Source organism: Cyanistes caeruleus, chromosome 15 (assembly GCF_971803275.1).
Source record: "Cyanistes caeruleus chromosome 15, bCyaCae1.hap1.1, whole genome shotgun sequence".
Lineage (NCBI taxonomy): Eukaryota > Metazoa > Chordata > Aves > Passeriformes > Paridae > Cyanistes > Cyanistes caeruleus.
Genome location: NC_141715.1, coordinates 14,458,571 through 14,478,346, shown reverse-complemented (window position 1 = coordinate 14,478,346; position 19,776 = coordinate 14,458,571). Strand labels below are relative to the sequence as shown.

Here is a 19,776-nt window from a genome sequence, read left to right as displayed (position 1 = left end):
TGGGGGAGTTGGAGAATAAAGTTTACATAAATTAAAGCAAAGGCAGAATTTCCTTCTTGGCCTTGATACACCAATTCAGTTTGCTTTCTGCTGCAGTGTTAAAAGAATTTCATTAAAAAAATACCATATTTAAAATATTAAGTACATTTAGACCTGTACAAAATGTTTGGTGCTGGTGAAGAGCAGGTCACAGTGTGAGCTTTGCAAGGGGCCTTGTGTGGATGTTGCTTCATAAAATGTTTGAAAGAAAATTGAAATGGAGGGAGCTTCAGGCTGGGATGTTAAAATGCTTCAGAGAGTTAAAAAGGGCAGCTGAGAGCTTGGTGCTTTTGCTGTCACAGGTAGGAGAGTGTTGGCCCATACAAATAATAGGAAATAATTTAAAATGTTCAATCTTCTGGATTAATTTGATAGTAAATTAGAGAAAAAACCTCAAGGTTAAGGTTGTTTGTGTCGCTGCAAGTTGTGAATGTTTGACTTCTGAGGCTGAAACTTGCTAACCTGGAGATACAATTTCTTGTTACTACATACATTTTCTTGTCTGCTTGTTGGTGTGAAACCTCTTGTTCTGGAAATTACATCTGATTTTGATTAGTTTCTTTGGCTTAAAACAATAAGCATAAGCCCAGCATTTGTGAAATCCTTGCAAACAGAGAAAAGGATATCCTTAAAACATATTGCTGGGATGTTGCTTTGAGATGAGTCAGATGACTTTGGGTTGACAGTGTGTAATTATGTGTACATTGTGAGATCTGAAATGATAATCAGATGCAGGAATAAACATTTGACACTGTCTGTAATAGATGCACTTCACTGGCACTCTTGCATTTTGGATGATAAATAAGTTGATTTTGTTCAGTGTTTCTCAATGAGCACTGGTGGCCTTGGTGAAGGAGGATGGATGAGGAGTGCTAAGCCCTGAATAATAAGTCATTTTTTTGGTTATATTTCATCCTGTTATTCTAAAAAGTAAACATGATTAACTGAAGTAATGACTCTGATGAGGGCTAAGTAGCACATCACCATCAACCTTGAATTAAATAAGATTGTTTACTTAGGTATGAAATTGTGAAATGTCACGTGGGTGTAAGGGAATCCAGTTTCAAATCTTCCCATGTATTGTCTCACAAGCAAAAGTAGCATCACTCATATTCTTTAAAGTTTCATTTGCTGTTTTGTTCATTTATCTCAGAAATGTCATGGAGTAGTTGGTAAAAGCTTCAGGAAATAGCTTCAGCAGATAAAAACATTGGTTCTCTTGTGCTGTGTGTAATGCACAGCACTCTGTGAGCTTGCAGGGGCAGCCTTTGATCTGTTCTAGGTGTCAGAAAGAGAGGTTAAAATTCCCCTCTCCCCCACCACCCCTTTATCTCACAAGACATGTTCATATGGTGGCCATGTGAAAACTCTGCCACATGAAACTCCACAATGTTAGTTTGATCTCAGGAAGGCCTTTCAATTCCAAAAATTCTTGAATTCTGAGTGAAATTACTCAGTGTGCAAGAAAACTGGGGAGCAGATATGGGGTGCTAAGTGGCAGTGGGTCTGTAAAAGGTCCAGGTGTCTTTGGAGATCAAAACTTCAGCAGAAATAGATCTGGTCTCAAAGATAACCTGGAGGATGGGTTGGGAACAAAGGGGCACAAAGTCAGGCTCACGTATGAACTTTGAGAACAGCTCAGCTTCCCCTTTACACAGTTGGGTTGTTTGAAATTAGCTCAGGTCAGCTCCTTATGCAAACAGCATTCATTAGCACTGTGAGAGCAGGTGACTTTTCATTGAAAAAGAATTAAGAACAAGAATTGTGTCTTACAAGCAGAGCTGCTTTTAGATTTTGCAGGGCTGTCACATGTTTTATGGAGAGGAGCCTCATGCTTTTTATAGTTACAGGGCTGGAATAGCTTAGAATGGTTGTTTTCTAAAAACTGGCAAGTTGTCACCAGAGTAAAACTCATAGAGTGAGAGAGTAAAAGGGACTAATGTATAAACACTAATCTGTTCTCTAAAATGTTCCTGGAAGGATCTTCAGGATTAATATTCTATTTCAAATCACCATGTAGTCATCTGGTTACCCATATGTTCATATTTTCTACAACAGTGCTCAGGTTTTCCAAGTGAAGTTTCAAGAAAATTCTTTCAAAAAAAAAATTATGTATACTACAGAAATAATAGTTAATTTGGGAATAATCTTGGTTGGTCAAGTTACTGAATTTACTGTGCCTGCATTTTTTGGAGAGTGAAAATCCAGATTCCAGCCAGTAGCTGCTCCTGAAGCAGAGTGAGCTGAGTGTATGATTCTCAGTAGACATCCAGAGGAAAATTTAAAAGTTACGTTTGTGTATTCATCCATATGAAAACCTCGTGGTGCCTGTCCCTTGACTCCCCACCTCGTGGATGTGGGCAGGTGCTCTACAAATGACACAGCTTGGCTCCTGCATGAATAAAATGCACAAGGCAAGTTCATAGCATCAGGTTTAGTACAATGGGGGCTTCATGGGTTTATGCATAATCAAAATAAACTTCAATTGTAAGAAAACCTAATCTGTTCTTTTTTTTAATTCTGTTCAGGCGTCTGAACAAGAATAAATTGCAAGTTCTTCCCGAGCTGCTTTTTCAGAACACACAGAAGTTAACTAGGCTGTAAGTATAATCTGATTTATTTTTCTGTGGTGTGTTTCTATTTTGTGTTCCTTATTGTGCAGATTCACATGTTTGTGTTTTGACTGCGGCGAGAGGTTTAATTTCTGTGATATTAAGCTGCCAGTTAGTAAGGGTTTTTTGGGGGATGTGTTATGTTTGCTTGTGTGCAGTTGTAATTTGGTAGAGCATAAATATCAGAGGGAGGAGAAACCACAAAAATTTTCTGTCCCTCATATATTCACCAGGATGATGTCAAGGTGACTTATTTTGAACTCTGTAGAGCTACAGAAACCATGGAAAGTGTCAGGTTCACATATCTGGTTCAGGCTAGATGTCCACTAAAGAGAGAGTTCATATACTTACTTTAAAATAGCTATAAATTCTTTAGTTTGGAAAATTATCTTTTCAAATAAGTCAAGGCTTTGCCAGATAGAACAGCAGAGTTATGGCTGCTGCCTCATCAGGCAGGAAGAGCAGAAATTATGGAGAAGGAAACCGTTTTTTTCCTTGAAATATAAAAACTGTTATAAAATGTTCAGATGGAATCAAGGCCCATTTCAACAGCAAGAGAAGGATATAATGAACTTGGCATTATTCGCTTTTGGTGGGAGGAGGGAGAGGGTGTTGTTAAAACAATAACTGGATGATGTACAAGATACATATTTTTAAAAAATATATAGAAATGAAATGGATGAGCAGGTGCCTGCATAGTTACTATCAAAAAAAGTCATCTGCCTTTCTAAAGGAGTAGTCAAAAACTGTTTGAAATAATTTTCTGGATCCTGCCAAAGTTACACTCTTGATCCAGACTGGCTTTTTGAAATTTGGAAAAACTGCTCTTTTAATGCTTGTGTTTGTTTATGGAAGATCAGATATTAAGATTTGTGATTTGGTTAGTGAAATTGTGAGGTTATTACAGGGTGGCTGAAAAAGTTCTCCATTCATGTGGAGTTTTTATAATTGTTTTAATGCATCAGTGGGCAGCCAAACAAACCATGTAGACAGTGCAGTGAATTCTTCTCCTTGTGGAAATACAAACCACGTGGTGATAGCACAGATTAATTTTGGAATCAGATGACTTAAAAGAAGTAGGATCTTGGTTTATGTTTACAAGAGGCAAACAGAACAGTGCTGTGCAACAAGTGATATTGATATTTTGGAGAAATTTTCTAACAAACTTTCACTCATGAAAAACTGTGCAAGTCAATGCCATTATTCAGCAGCTGGAAATTTTTTTTTAATATATAAGCTGTAGCTGTCTTATTTTTAAAATCTGATTGGAAAAATCTTTGTTGGACTCGTTTTGCAAGCTTTGTCGTGACTTTTGAATTCACTAGGACACGTTTGCTGAACGGATTTGCTTGAGCTGAACAATTTGGTTGAATTTTCTAACGTTCTTTGCATGGTTTTGAAATTTTGCATCTTGAAATTCTGCTTGAGTATAAACTGTGAGCTGGTACATAGTTGCAGATACCTTTATCTGGTCTCTGGAAGGTTCCAGTTGTATTTACCTGTTAGAAGAGTTGATTTACATGGGTTGGTTGTGTAAGGATGAGATGATGCTTTCAGGAATAAAGGTTTTATAGTTTACCCGGATCTCTACAAATTCTAGCTTAACTTGTTGAAAATTTCTCTGTGAGTGGTCTCATTGTACCTGGATATCATGAGAGGAACTCTGTGGCAATTTGTGGTTTCAGTGGAATGCTGTGTGTGTTGATAACTCATGTGCATCTGTCCTCTGGAGCCTCACACTGAGAGCTGAAGTGAAAGTGGCTGAGGCTGCTCAGTACCACAGAGTGTGTTCTTCAGTAGGTCCTGTAATCATGATACATTATAGCCCTTAACAGCAAGGGCAATCATTTTGCTTTTAGAATATAAAGATTGTAATAAAGTTACATAGAATGCAATGATTAATCTGAATTCCGTGTTCTGTAATGCCTCCCTCCGGATGCTGTCAGAACATTTGTCTTTATTCACTGACATTCATTCAGTCTTGCTGACTGTTGAGCAGTGCATTAGACAGATCACTTCAGCACTGTTTGTCAGAAGAAACTGGCTTTTTCTTTTGAAGATACAAGTGTTATATAAATAGAGTGTGTATTATAAGCAAATAAATCTTAGCTCAAGTGAACTCTTGCAGTTCCAAGTGTAGTTTGGTTGCATGTTTTTGTCATGGGATAGGAATGAAAAGTTTGCTTCCTACTAGAGTTTATAAAAATAGCAGCCACACATCTCTATGGTTCTCTCTATTGTTTCATGTTGCTGTCTTGGTCCCACTGCTGGTAGATTCAGAGCTGTTCTTTCTTGCTTCTGTTCTGACTTGTCTGAATGCAGCAGTGCCCCTCTGCTCTGGGCTGGCTCAGATGCTCGAGTGGAGGGGCAGTGGTGCCTGCATTCCTCCCTGCAGCTGCTCTGGCCCAGCCTCTCCAGGAGAAAGCAGAGCTGAGAAAGTGATGAAAGGGCATAAAAGCAGTGAAACAAAAATCGGTAAGGCAGGCTGATGCAGGGGTGAGGTAGAGTCTGTGGAATTTACGAGGAGTGAATTGAAATGAACATTAGAAGGTGTAGATAATGCTGGTCTTAATTTTAATTTTCTATGCTAGAGCTGTAGTACTTCTGCTGCCATATTTTCCAGCTCTTGACTCAGAGTTACTCAGATGTTACTCGGTTATTTTCTTCTAAATAATTATAATCCTCATAAAGTAGAAAGCCCAAAAGTCAAATATTTCAATTGTGTGAGCTTGCTACAGCTCAAACAATGCAAAATTTTCAAGAACTAAATATTCTGGTGCTGTGTGTCCAATTTGTAAGATTTGGTTTTATTCATTGGAATGAAGAGCTCCCAGTGTTGTCCATGGAGGAAATAGAATTCTGTGATTCTGAAGCTGCCCTCTCCAGCAGGCATACAGTGAATGTAACAGTCCATGGATTTGTCAGTGAAGGTACAAACTCGACTTTTTTAAGATAAAACTACATAGAAAGATGACATTTTAAGTTTGGTAGCTTGATCAGAGTGTGAAAATTCAGTATTTTTGTTATCATGAATAAAATTCGGTGGAGATTGAGTGACTGAGCTCTTAAACATGCAGGAATTCTGTGCGCTGGAGGGTTTCAGGGAAGACCTATTAATGTTTCAGGAGTAGTTAAAGGCTGAAAAAGCAACTGAGGGCTTTTCTCAGTGTTCTGTCAGCCTGGCAGAAACCTGGGACTTTACTGGAGGAGCCAGCTTTGTTTCTGTAGATGGATATCAGCAGAATCCCTTCAGCCCTGCTGTGAATCAGAGTGTGGACATGGTTTCATGTCGATGATGTGCTTGAAAAGCTGCAGCACAAACCTGGGGGCTCCCGTGCTGTTCCACGTGCCCTTGGTTGGGGACAGCAGTGCTGCTGTCCCTGATGGATTCCATGTGTGGCACCAGGTCATGCACAGTGCATTTCCACTGAAATCCACCTTCTGAGAACTACTGAAATTGAATTTAGAATGCTTCTCACATTATGCATCCTCAACCCTCACTTCAACTCCAGGTACCTTTGCTTTTTTCTCCAGGCCTCTCCTAAATTCTGAGCTTCAGGATATCCTTGCATCTTTTACAGAGCTGCTTAGGCTTCCTTGTCACATCTGGTTGATATTAAAAGCAGGAATATATATAGTGAAATAAACCTTAAATGGAATGTGAGGCGTCCCACAAAACGAGTTTCTCATAAGGCTTTGAGCCTTTTCTTCTAGAAAGAGTGGCTTTGAGACTCATGGGTTTTGTTTGCTTTGGTTTAGATAAGGGTTTTAAGTTGAAGTTGGATGGTGAATGAGCCCTTGATTGGATTCTCTAGTGGAAATGTTTCTCATTGCTCTGTTGCCTTCACTGCCTAGGTTTTAAAGCTTCTGAACTGGTTTATCTGGGATAATTATCAAATAATTCAAAATACAGGCACTTTTAATGAGAAAACTGAGTCAAGGAAAATACATTTTTAACGAATTGAGGAATAAAAACATGAAAGATTTTTTTTTAATACTTACTAATATTTATCCATAAAGGAGCTGGTATTTTAATACAGGTGATGAAATGCACAGAAAAAGTATAATAAAATTAAACATGTAATTCAGCAGCTATAAAACTAGGTCTTGTTTTTAAGGCAGTTATTTTCTTATATCCAAAACAACTCATGAAATTTATCTGCAAAGGGTGTAAGATAAGATTTGTGCCTGCTGGAATCCTGTTTCCTCTGTGTGCAGAGCTGGTGTTTAAAATGATTGTGGTGCATCTGCTTTTCACTAAAAAAAAACAGGTGTACTAGGGATCCATGAGATATTTATCTTTGAAAACAAAAGGGGGGAACAAGCTCGTTTTCCCACAAACACCCTGTCAGGTAAGAATCTATTTGTTTCATTGTTGAAGCCTCTATACCTCAGGCTAGCTGCTAAGTAGTCATGGTAAAGTTCCTTTGTGTGTTTGAAAAAAAAAACCCTCTTAGAAGGGCTCTAAACTCAAGTCTTGCAGTGAGAATTAATGCCTCTACCAAATTTATAGCCGTGGACCATTTGTTGGGTCTATTTACTTTTAATGAACTGTCTTAGTTGTCACTTGAGTGAGCAAACCAGGCTCTGGAAATGTAGGTACTGAAATCTGATACAAATATCAGGATAGATGGAAGCAATCCATTAGACTCTGAAATGAATTTGGTTGCTTTTTGGAGTAGTATCAGAATCTAGATTTTATTCCAAAACTGAGTGTGGGAGCAGAGCCCTGTGATCCTGCACTGGGACAATTTGGGTCCATGGTTGAGTGTGCCCAATATCTCTGTGTTTAAATTTTCATGATAGTCATGATATCCCAAAGTTTTATCATATTAATTTATAATTCTTTCTAAAGAAGGTTGATGTAGCAGAATCAGCAGAGTGGAGATGTTGTAGACAAGTTGTTTGTTGTAATAAAATGGCATTTCCTCTCAATATCAGAAACTGCCATTCTGGAACGAGTTGCTTGTTGTTAACATTGGTGTGAGTATTTGTAGCACTGTGAGATTTGTCAGAGCTGGATCAGTGGGATGCTCATTTCTTATCTAGTGGAATGTTTTGAAAGTTGATTGATAGATGGGTAAAATAGTGAGTAAGTACTTGCAGCACACAGTGCAAACTCTGTGAGTAGCCTTAAAAAGAGGCAATATTCAGTTTGTCACAGAATGGCTGAGGTTGTGTGCTGGGCTGACCCTGGCAGGTCACTGGTGCCCAGAGCTGCTCTGTCACTGCTCTTCTCTGCTGGGCAGGGAGAGAAAAATGTAATGAAAGGCTTGTGGGGTGAGATAAGAGCAGGGAGAGATCCCTGTGACCTGTGACTGTCACAAGAAAACCAGACCTGACTCAGGGATATTGACTTTATTGACAGCAAAATCACAGCAGGGCAGTGTTACATTTTCAGAACTTGCTATTTGCCATCTCTTTCCTTGACTTGTCCACTTCCCTATGGTATCAGTGTGTCTGTTTGATTTTGTGTAAGTAGTTTCCTTGGATAATTCCTGGTCGGAGCAGCTGGAACTATTTAGTTAGTGATTTACTTAAGAAGCTGCCCTGGTTAGACATAAATCTGAAGATATTCTCACCTTCCCTGTGGGACACTGCTGTGCTGCAGGCAGGTGTTGGCCCAGGTGAGTGGGAGCCTCCTGCCTGGAACTGGACAAGTGTGTCAGATATTCCCAATGCCAGCTTTCCCCTGAGTGCCTGTGTGGCTCAGATGTTTATTGTAGCCAGGGGATTGTTGCACATGGCTGTGATTTGCCCAGGATTTGCTGCTGGAAGCTCCCTGAGAAGTGTCACTTGTAAACCCTCCTCTCCAGCCCCATCCTCAGCCAGCTCAGAGCATCAAACCACCACCCCTGCTCCAATTCAGCCTCTTTCATCTTGTGGGTGTCATTAGAAGCTGTGCTTGGAAAAGCAACCAGATCATAAATTTTCTCAGTGTCCTCTTTATTTCTCTGTTTGTTCCCTTTCTAGAAAGAAAGCTTTCCCAGATTGCTGCCTCAGAGCTCCATTATCGCTTCCCATTAAAGCAGGATCCTGGCAATTCAATTGTTGCAGGAGTTTGAGTTACGGTGTTGCCATGACAAAAGAGCATGGGCTTGTAACAGGGTGTTTTTGTGGTTTTATCCACATCCAATAATTGTAGTTTTACTGGGTATAGATCACAGCAGGTCTTTTCAGAAGACAGTAAATAATTACAGTAAGTGTTTGCTGGTCTCTGGGGTGCACTTCTGGCTTGGGAAAGATGTGCATTAGGTCAGGGGCTTGTGCTGCAGATAGCTGGATGACATTTACACCATTTATCAAGCTGAAGTCATTCCAGGTCTTCTTTTGGGCTCTGCTTGTAAATAATGTATTTAACCATTTATTTTTTTAATACAAGTGCACACCAATTTTATACGAAGAGTCTAAGGATCTTCTGTGAAAATTAGTGCAGAAGAATAATTAAAAATATGAAAGATTTTTTAAATTTATTATTTGTATTTTGAGAGTAGAAAACAAAGGAGAACACGTTGAAAAGCCAGAAGCCTTTCTCCTCAGCACTGCTTCTTCCCCTGTGTGAAATTGATTATTTGAAATGATGGTGTGCAGATGTCTTGTTTCCCCTCTTAAGGGAAACAGGCACAACTGGGGAAGAAAGGGTGTTTTTTTTTTGGTGAAAATTACTGCTGGGTTTTAGTGGCGTCTCCCTTCTAAAGAGGGTTCTACTGCCAACTTCTGTGATCAGGTCATCTTATTGCAAAGCTATTTAAGGGAGTTTGTGGCAAAGGGTTATACATTTCCAGAAGAAATGCCACACATGCAGATTAAGCATAAGTCTGCTTTGGAAATAAGTTGTTTTACTCAGCTGAGTAACTTCTGCCTTGCATTTCCAATGTTTTTTTCCTTTGCTACTTTAAGGGTGATGTCTTTTCATTGATATTCAGCTCAAGAAATCGGGAGACTCCAAATTAGTGGGATTAATGTGCCATTTAATTATTTGGTAGCCTTAGCCATGCTGCTGGGTGTCTCTTTTCCTGAATGTAGGGGTTTTTAAAGCACTCTAAGATATATTCTAGTTTCAAATCACATGGCTTGGAGATAACACATTAAAAATACTGTTAATATACTTTAACAGGCTGCTCAAAGCAGTCCTGAACTGCAAAATGCCAACACCAATAGCAGCCTTGTGAACTTATTAAGTCCAGTCCATGATTTTGAATCAACAGAGCCCTTGTAAGTAGTTTCTGATGCTTCTTAAAATTTGCCTTATTCTTAGTATCAAACAAGGAATACTGACAAATTCATTGTGTGCTCACAATTAGACATTAATTCCCATCAGAGTTGATTCTTTTTGAGAACACCCTGGAGGTGCTCAGCAAAATTAGGCTTTTCTGAACTTCTGCAGAATCTGCTGCTGCTTTGAGTGAGTCCCAGCAAGGGCAGCTGGATGGGGGCTCCATCCCCACCTGGAGAGCTGCACTGCTGGGTCCCAGGGTGGCTGTGTGTGCTCTGCCAGCTCTGAAATGCGTCCTTACTGGCTGCCTTCAACTTCTGTCTTCAGAGTGAGGAGTTGAAATGGGGTGAAAACAGAGACTCAGCTTCTGCTTACCAGGGCTGTTATGTCTCAAAACACAACAGTTGTGGGTGGGCATTATTGGCTTGCTGTTTTCTTAGATTAGTCTTCAGAATTTGGACTTTTTTTATTTCTGTGAGCAGCAGCCCAAGCTCTGTAGCTCCCTGCAGTGCTGGGTTCTGGTTCCTGGGGTTTGATCTGTGGTGGTGGCAGGGCCAGGGAGCTGATGCTGCTGGTGGCCTCCGCAGGGTGGGTTTGTCTGCGGCACTCAGGGGCTGCTTTCAGGCTGGACAGAGGATTGAGTGGCTGTGGAGCTTGCAGCTGGAGATTAATTAGGTTATATCACAGGTATATTATTACTGGGGATTCCAACCTGATGGTTTATAGGCAGTTTCTTTTCCGGAAACTGGATAACCCTGGTAGTCTGTGCAGCTCGAGGTTTGTCAGGGTCAGATTTATTGCATTTGCTTTGTTACTGTGGCTTTTTTTGGCCTTGCCATTAGAGCAAGTCAGCAAATGTCAGCACATCACAGTGTATTGCTATGTGGGTATTGCTTTTCTTGTTTGAAAACTTCCTTTTAATCAGTTCATATGTGAATGTTTTTTTGCCTTTCCCCTTCAGCCCTGCTCTGAAAGGAGCTGAAAAATGTTCTGAGTGTTCAGTGCTTCTGAGCTGCTGGAGTCTTGTCCATGGTTAGAGTGGGAAATTCACTTGTAAATTGTCATTTCTGCAACGTGGAGACAATGCAGAGTGAATATAACTCTCTTTTCTTTTTGGTGAACGGATTAGAATCCATTTGGCATTATTTTCACACTGAGGCAGTCTCCTCACACAAAGTGAATGTAGGAACAGATTGAACTGATGACCTGAAGTGCAGACATCTCATCTACGCAACAGGAAAAATATCATAATGATAATGTAAATATTTCTGCTGCTTTCCATAATAGACTGTCATCCTGAGGCCAAAGATGAGTTTACATTCGTCGTCTTGTAAAAGTCCTTTCAAATACTTTGGAAATACGCTGCAGATAATGAGAATTTCTTTTAGTGTGTGCGTGGATAAGTTGGGGACATGATCATTGGTGTAGAGATACTAATGAGGGTTAAATTAAAAGTGCTGTACATGAAGTCTTGATTTTCATCAGTGTCTTTAAAAAGAAAAGGCCATTTGCCATCAGCAGTTTTCTGGCTTCAGCTCTCCTGGTTGTTTCATGGCAGCAGAACCCTGATTTACCTACAGAGATTTACTGCCCCAGCCAGAGAGCCCCATGAGTTCAGGGTTTGGTGGGTAAAACAATGCAAGGCCAAAAACTTCCTTGTCTCAATTATCATTTGGTTTTCTTCTTGAGCTCTGTAGTGTGTACAACGGGAAGCTTAAGTCAGGCTTTCTGGAGCTTTTCCATGTGTTTCACAGGGGTAACAGGCCATGCCTGTTTAAAGTATTTCAGACACGAAAATGAAAGCTGCTATTACTTTTAAATGCACTAGGTTTGCTTTTGAAATAGAGTCATAAATGATCCAGGTTTTCATTTTGATTCCAGTCCCTGCAGTTGGGAGAGCCATGGGATTGTAGCCTGGGGCGTGTGTGTGCCTGTCAGGAGGGTCAGAAGCTGAACCAGGGGATTTGATCTGGAGCCTGACACAGCTCCACGTCCCCAGCACAGACTGCGCTGTAAAACTTACAAGGGTAGAAAATATTCATGAAAGAAAATTAAAATAACCCATGCAAATCATTAGATGTTATGTTGCTACGAGAATAGATTGGAAAGGGTGGTTTATCATCATCTTGCTCTCATGAGTAAGGCAAGGATGTTGTACAAGGTGTGCCTTTGAACTGCTTTTATTTCTTCACTCTGTAGCGCACTGAAAACAAAAGGTTATGGCACCATGTGTTACACAAAGTCCATGAGCTGATTTTTAATGTTTCCCTTATATAATACTTCAGAATTTAGTGACATTATTCAAATACAGAGTAATTGCCACTGTTGAATGTTGAGATTTTCTGCAATGAAAATGCAAATACTATTGAGAAAATTGACTGAAGCACATTTGAAATTAAGTACCTACCTTTTGTTTCACTCTGTTAAACTCCCTGATGGGCTGTTGCTAAAGACATCTATGAAATGTTTTCTTCAGGAAACAGCTGATGTGAATTTACTGCATTTCTGTTGATCTATGAAGGAATGTTAAGTTTAATGTTTTGAATGGTTTCCGTGCGTGGTACAACATCAGCGCTCGGTGAACTGTGAGGGGAAAAATGCTGACAAGAAAAGCATCTGATATGAGCCCAAACATTGTGCTTATACAGTTGGTTTCTTTTGTTGGGAGAATAATCTTGAATCCTACCACACAGCCACAGGAGCAGAGCTCCCTGTACGTTCTGATGGTCAGCCCAGCCTCGCTGTCCTTTCTGGGAGTGAAGAGGCTGCTGAGTGCACCGGGACATTCAGGCTCTGAGCCCCAAACTGGTTTCTTTACACCAAGCACAAGGTGACTGTATCTTCAAAAGCACTGCATGGAATTTTGGCTTTTTTCACCTTGAGTTTGTGCTGCCCTGCTCTACTTTTTCCCAATAATTGCTCGATTAACCCCACACCGTGGAATCCCTTACTGGGAGCAGAGCTGAGGTTACATTGAGCTGGCTTTTTTACTGGGACTTTTTCTGCAGAAGTGGCAGCTTTTGCAGATCCTTGGTGTTATTTGATCCCAGAACTTGCTGGTCAGTAGCAGGTTCACTTAAACACCTTCTCTTCCTTGGTTCCAGGGGCTTCACATTGCTGCTGCTGTATGGAGAGCTTGCCAAGGGCTGCCGTGGAAACACCATCCCAGGATGGTACCCTGGGATGCAATAAAGCCCCAAATCTGTGTCCTTTGCTGGGTTTGTTGGGAGGACACAATGGCACATCCCTGTGTGAGCCAGGATCTCAGTGAGGCTGTTCTGGTGTTTGCCATGGTGTTTCCCACCAGCCCTGACAGGAGCAGATTTAGGCTGACATTGCTCAGGTGGGCTGCTCAGTTTTGACTTTCCAGGCCACATTCGTGGAGTATTTTGATAAAGTGTAATTTACATGCATCAGTAATTACTGGTTCCAGAGGGACCACGGTATTTTCTTCCTGACAGGACAGAAAACAAATTTCCCATAAGCCTGGGGAATGCAACATGCCACTTGCCCCAGTTGGTGGTGAACTTCAAAGGAAAACAATGTTTCTTTTTACTGGCCTCGGGTTTTGCACTATTTTACCTTCAAAACTGCTGTTTCAATTGCTTGAAGGGAATTATTTTTTTTGCTGCTTGTTACTCTTTTTTTTCCCCCAAATGGCATTGCTGGTTTTTAAAAATGAGGACCACCTCACTCCCTTGCAGCTGGAGCTTATTCCAAGTGCTTTTTAATGAGGTAGACCCATTTCATTGTGTTTAAATAAGCACATGAACAAAGGGCCAGTTGCTGGGCTGGCCTGTGGATAGTTGTGGCTTACAACAGGCCATGTGTTGGGTGTCAAACTTGGCAAAAATATCAGCTAGATTGTTTTTCACTTTGTAGTTAAGGTTTGTAAATAAATACAGCTTTATGGAAAGTGTAAATGATATACCTTTAAAAGTTGGGACTTATTTATTGCCAGTCTGGTTTTTTCACCTCAATTCATTTGAGAGAGTCCTTCCTTTCTAAAGGATGAAATGGAAAGGGGAACAGGATTCCCCTCTTCCTTTAGGGCACATTGAGCGTATCATAAAATATGGAAAAGTTAGGGACTTATCCTCTGGTTTGACTCTGTGGCCTTGGCCTGAAAATGAGGGAGCAGTTCAGTTAGCAGAGACTTTCCAAGGCATTTTTTGTGTGTGTGCTCCAGAGCTGGAGTGTCAGATTGGCAAGAAGAGCGCCAGGGTGAGCTGCTCTTGAGGCTTTCAGCCCCAATGTACGGTGACCTGAAAGATTAACACAGTTAAAAACTGAGGGGAAGTGATTTTTATGTATGAGAATGTACAATATTCACAAAGAAGCAAGCTCTAGCAGCTCCCAGGGAATATTCAGGAGCTAGAGGGCTGCTGGGGATGCTGCTGTGTTGCATGGCCTGTGACAATGCTTGTGTGTAACTTCAAACTGCACTTTTTAAATTCTAATGCTTAGACATGTCACTGAGGTTTTTTTCTTAAGTAAATTTCCACAATCAACATCATCTGCACAGGCTGGGGGGATTAGTTGTAGAAATAGTCAGTGGCTTGTCTTGGATCAGCAGTCACTGGGTTGTTAGGACTTTTTTCCCCAATAATGTGCCTGCTTTTTAAGGTTTTCATATTTAGTATTGTGGTAGCCAACCCATTTGTTTCTTTCTCCTGTAGAAGGAGATTTTTCTGATTTTCTTGCCAGAAATATAAGAATATATATATACAATACAATATAAGAAAGAATGGAGCATATTAACCTCATCAACATTTAACTGGCTGTATTTTGAGTGGGAAGTTGAACCATATGACTGCAGAGGTCCCCTACAACCTGAAGTATTCTGTGGTTCAATATGTTATTTACAGTATTTAATGCTAGGGCTTGGGAGCTTTCAGCTGGTTCAAGGTTTGGCAGATACTGTGCATGGGATACCAGACTGTGGAGTTTTTCTTTCTTTGTCCTTCTTCCAGTCAGAATGAAAGATTAAATGTAGTAGAGAGGATTTTTGTGGGTGCTGGAAGATCCTGTGCCTAAGAGGTGCAAGGCTGTGCTCATCATCAGGATGTTAGAGGATGAGATATTGGTTTTCAACTCCCACAATCCTGGAAAGTCATCAGGAGCCAGAACTGATGAACTGCTACTGAGGAAAGTAAATTTTAGCTGTGTCCCACCCTAAATTGTGCTGTTTGAACCCACTTGTAACGTTGACTTCGGTGTGCTTTTCAGAGGCAGGATGTGCCTTGGTGGTGTTCAGTGGTTTTGCATCTTGCATCTTATTGTAGGAGGAACTTTCTTGCTTTATCCCTTATGTGAAAATCCCTTTTGTCTTGTTTCTGCTCTGCTTAAAACCAGTGAAAGCAGAATGGCTGATGTGGAAGGCTGTGGAGGGGTCCCTGTGTAACACAAATTTGAGGTGCTGCCCAGATTCTGTTTGAAAATAGCAGAAAAAAGGAAAAAGGAGCGTGGTAGAGATGGCTCCTGTTCTCAGGGTTTTCCTTCCCAAGTTCCTGTTGAAAGTGGGCTTGGCAGGGATGGAGGATACAGGTTTTCCTGCAGGAGGAGGCGTTTCAGGACTGGCCTGCTCTGAGCTCTGGTAAAATCTGAGAGAAGGGCTCAACCTCCCTTTATCTAAGAACATTGCTTTTGAACTTAAATGTTATTACCTTAGTTTCAGGTTGCAGCTACAGAAAAAGGTTTGTTCTCTTTCTCATCTTTATCTGATGATCTTGATTTAATTTTTGAATTTATTTCCAAACAGTCTCTAAGGTAATGTTACTACAATGTCAGCAATCTATTTAAATTACAGAAAAATCCCAACTATTTAAAGAAAAAAAAGTGGTTAAAAGGAAATGTTGTCTTAATGTCCACTGGGTTATGCTGAATTTCAGGCATGTTTTAAGCTGCTGCAGTACTGTGCCCATGTCACAAATGGGGTTTGTATGTGAAAATTCAAATAGGCCCAACCAATTATTTCATGATTTTGAAACTTGTGGTAAAGCTTCAGCTAAGAAAAATACAAAACTATTTATTGCATGATGATACTGGTGATACTTCCCTCTGACACTGAAGGGAAGGACTTCTTAAAAGTATCTTCAGGAAGGCTCACCTTGACTCATTTAATTAAGTTACTGAATTACAAACTTTTACTTAAACGCGTAAATCAAAAAAGTTTTTTCCAGCAGTGTTTTCTTTTTCCCCCCAAAAAAACGTTTCTATGAGTTTTTCTGGCAGTCATTTGTATACAAAATATTAAAAAAAAATTCCAAAATCTAACAATTGTGTATGCAGATTAATTAGTTTAGAGTTCTCGGCTAGTTGGCCAAAGAAATGATTCATGCTGTGGAGAATGCTATGTCAGGGACAAGTAATATGTGAAGTAACTGTGAACTATATGGATGAGACAAGCACTTCAGTTTTTGGAAGGTTTATTTTTGAAGAAAAAATGAGATATTTAAAATGTTTTTCTGTTTTAATTTTATTTTTTTAATAAAACACAGATTCAGTTCTTATATTTTCATAGACTGAAGAAAGACATCACCACATAGCCCTGCATCTTAAATAATTCCAGATAGTATAATTATCTTTAATTACTTAATTATTACATTATTCTCCACTTAGTTATTTTGAAGGGATTGGAAATAATTGAGTACACACTTTACACAGGAACTTCTCCTGAGTCCATACATCCCACTTATTACCATGTACTGATGATGCTTATTGAAACTGGTACATTAAAGTATTGATTAACATTTCATAGGGTTATACATTTTATAATTCCTAAGAGAAAATGTAGAAATTACAGTTGATGTGCAGTGCTCTTATTCCTTTGAATCACCCCAAGCACCTGAGTACTTGAATGAATAGATAATGTGGTTTTTTTTGCTTATTGTCAACTCTTGTCCCTTGCTAAAACACATTTAAAGACTTTTTATGGGACTTGTAGCTCTTTTTTGCAGAATTTTGTGTAGGTGGGGGAAAACTGGTAGCATTTCTTTCACTTGTAAAAAATACTAGAGGATGAAAGAGTGATCCATAAACTGACAAGAGGAGCCAGAACTGGCATCTGCCAGCCTGGAAGAGGATTTTGTGGCAGTTGTTTTATTCCCCTGCGGCACTTTGGGTTTTTCCAGGCTAAGTGATGGCCAGAGGAGCTGGGTGAGGATTCCTGCTCCAGATTCCTGATCCTGCAGCAGTGCCAGGGTGAGTTATCCCTGGGCTGGGACATCTCCTGCAGCTCCGCGGCGCTGGAAACTCTGCAAGCACACATTGCTTAACTGCCTGAAATCAAAACTGGCACCAAAGGCCATCATTATAAACCCCTGGGAAGAATTGCAGGCCTTTGGAACTTCTGCTGACTGGTGAAACAAACCCCACCCAACCGAAAAAAAACCCCTAAAGTCAGACAATAAAAAAGCAAAAAAATCAAAATCAAAAAGCGCTGTCTTACTTTGCCTTTGCAGAGCAGAGTCCATGCTCTGAATACACCAAGTTACAGAGTCAGGAGAGAGCACCTGGGGCTTAAATTCTGCATTTTTGTGGTTCTGACTGTCTCTTTGCACTGAGCTCTCCCTCAGGTGTGTGCAGAGTCCCTCCCCTGGAAATCTGACATTGTTCTGCTCAGCATTTCGAACTGTGTTAGGGAATAACTTGGAGAAACAAAAATCCTGCTTGGAAAAACATTTCTTCAGTGACTAGAAGCTGAGTATGTGGATTGATTTTTTTAAAGTCCTGCTAGAAAATATTAATTATTAGGTAATGTGGCAAAAAAATTACCTGATAAGGGCAAGGAATTTTGGAACGTGGTAGGCAAGACTTGGTGTCCTGATTGGAATTTTCACTTGTTGAATTAAGTGTATTATTTAAACAGCTTGGATTCTAGAGGATTGGATGGCATTTTGAATTAAGTAAATTTTTGTGGGTTAGTTTACTGTTAGACAGCACTGGTGTTAAGAGCTGGTGATTTATTTTATTGTAGGTAGCCAAGCATCTTTGTGTGCTGGTTGTTCCACATACACATACATTTTACTCACCCTCTTGGTAGGTACTTTTTTCCATCACTGCTTTTGCATATGTTGTGTTGCTGCTGAGTTGCTCTTGGAAACCATTTCTTAGTGTGGACATTGGGACTGTTTTTTGAGAAAACGCAGTGCTTAATAAAAGCAACATGTAATGCAACAGCCCAAATAATTACCAATATGAATACTATTATATATTCCATAAAAGTGGTACAGTAATGCTACTCTTTGCCTTCAGCTTGTTGTATTATTGGCATATTGTATAAATAGGCAGCTGTTGAGATACTTGGGGATTTCTGAATGAAAGCTTCTGTAGAATTAAAAATTGCTGGGTTTGGGTTTTACTGGGAACACTGGGAGAATCAGACACTACTTGAATTGTCTGAAGTTATTACAGAATAAATAATTTCCAAAAAGACTGCATTGTGATCGTTCCTGTTCCTGAAGTACTGATGTTTTTTCAGCAGCTGTAAATCAGTGTTTAAATAGTCTCTTGGTATAGAGACAGGACACAAAAGGTTTAGCTGTGCCTTGCCTTGAAAAGTCATGGAATTTTTTGGTTAAACATAATGAACTTGAAATGGAGAAATCCAAGTGAGTGATCTGAGTAATTTTTGTTGCAATTTTCTTCAACACATTGCCCAATTTTTGTGGCATAATAGAAGGACACAGATCAGAAACTGAGTTATGGCTCCTGATATTAATAGAAAGGAATAAAATAAATTGGAGCCATTTTTATGCACCACTGAAGAGAATGTGTGATGGTGAGCCTGGAACAGCAGCCAGGCTGGAATAGAAACAGGCCTTGAGTTTATGAGCCTGAGATAAATATTTAAAAATGCCATTTCACTACGTGCAGAGGGTATTTTTCACATTTAAGTTTGGTTTCTTTTAAAGTGTGTGTGTCAGATAAGAGCACCTGCTACTGCAGGTCTGGAACCCAGACATGGCCAGAGCCTGTTCAGGGAATGGCTCCAGGGACTGGTGAGGAGGCAGAAAATGGTTTCAGTATGGGCTGAGAGGGTCAGTTTTGGAGAATTCCAGCTATGTCATGGGAAATGGCCACAGCCAGACTTGTGATTAGCAGGAGAGAGTAAATCCTCTGGGTCATTGCCAGGGTTCAGGAGGGCAAAACGCTGCTGGGCTATCAAATTGTTGCCATACTTTGTTTAAAGAAGAAAGGGAGGGGAAATATAAGTGGGGAAAAAAACTTCGACAACCTAATAAAGAAGCAGATGATTTTTTTTTGGGAGTGTCAAATATGCCATCATTTTAATGTCACTGACATATACATCCTGAGCAATGCATGAGGACAGAGAAATGCATTCAAATATTGAAGGTAATGAGGAACTCCGAAAAGTTAATAACTACTCAGTTGTTTGGGATTTTTTACTTTGGATTAAAAGAATCTCCTCATAAATTGCCCTGATTTTTTGTTTTCTTCTTATAAAATTTACCTACATTAAAGGTATTTATGTATTACTGATCCTAAAAAGATTTAAAGCTGATTTTTCTGTATCCTAAATGCAAAGGTATCATGTGGCATATTGAGGGAGTATGATAAAGTATTTCACCTTTTTTTTAACAAATAACAAAAGTATATTCTGAAAGGACACTAATTAGAGCCAAAAGCAAATAGACAACTGAAAGTACTCTCAGTACACCAAAACTCATTGGATTTTTCTGGTGTGAGGCAAGCTGTTGTAAATACCTGTATTGGTCAGACCTGCTGAGTGTGATTTGTGAGAGCACTCAAGCAGGAGTTTCCTGGTCCTGGGAGATTGTAGCTTTCCACGTCAAACCTCTTCATTCATTTACCTCAGGTGAGTGAACAGAGGAGTTTTGTTTTGCCCTGCTGTGGCTGCTCCCCAAACCACAGGGCCATGGCTCC

At 40.0% G+C, this 19,776-nt stretch overlaps 1 protein-coding gene across 7 annotated transcripts in view; it reads left to right on the top strand.

Annotated features, from left to right (window-relative positions):
- The window catches only part of SLIT3 (slit guidance ligand 3), a 468,187-nt gene that overhangs the window by 40,839 nt on the left and 407,572 nt on the right, over positions 1-19,776 (top strand). For 6 of the 7 annotated variants that reach the window (XM_086851329.1, XM_086851327.1, XM_086851328.1 and 3 more), the window contains exon 5: positions 2,568-2,639. The exons of the other annotated variant lie outside the window; for it this stretch is intronic. In XM_086851329.1, coding sequence (XP_086707455.1) covers positions 2,568-2,639 — 72 coding nt within the window. The remainder of the gene's footprint in view (positions 1-2,567; positions 2,640-19,776) is intronic. 7 annotated transcript variants of the gene reach the window in all.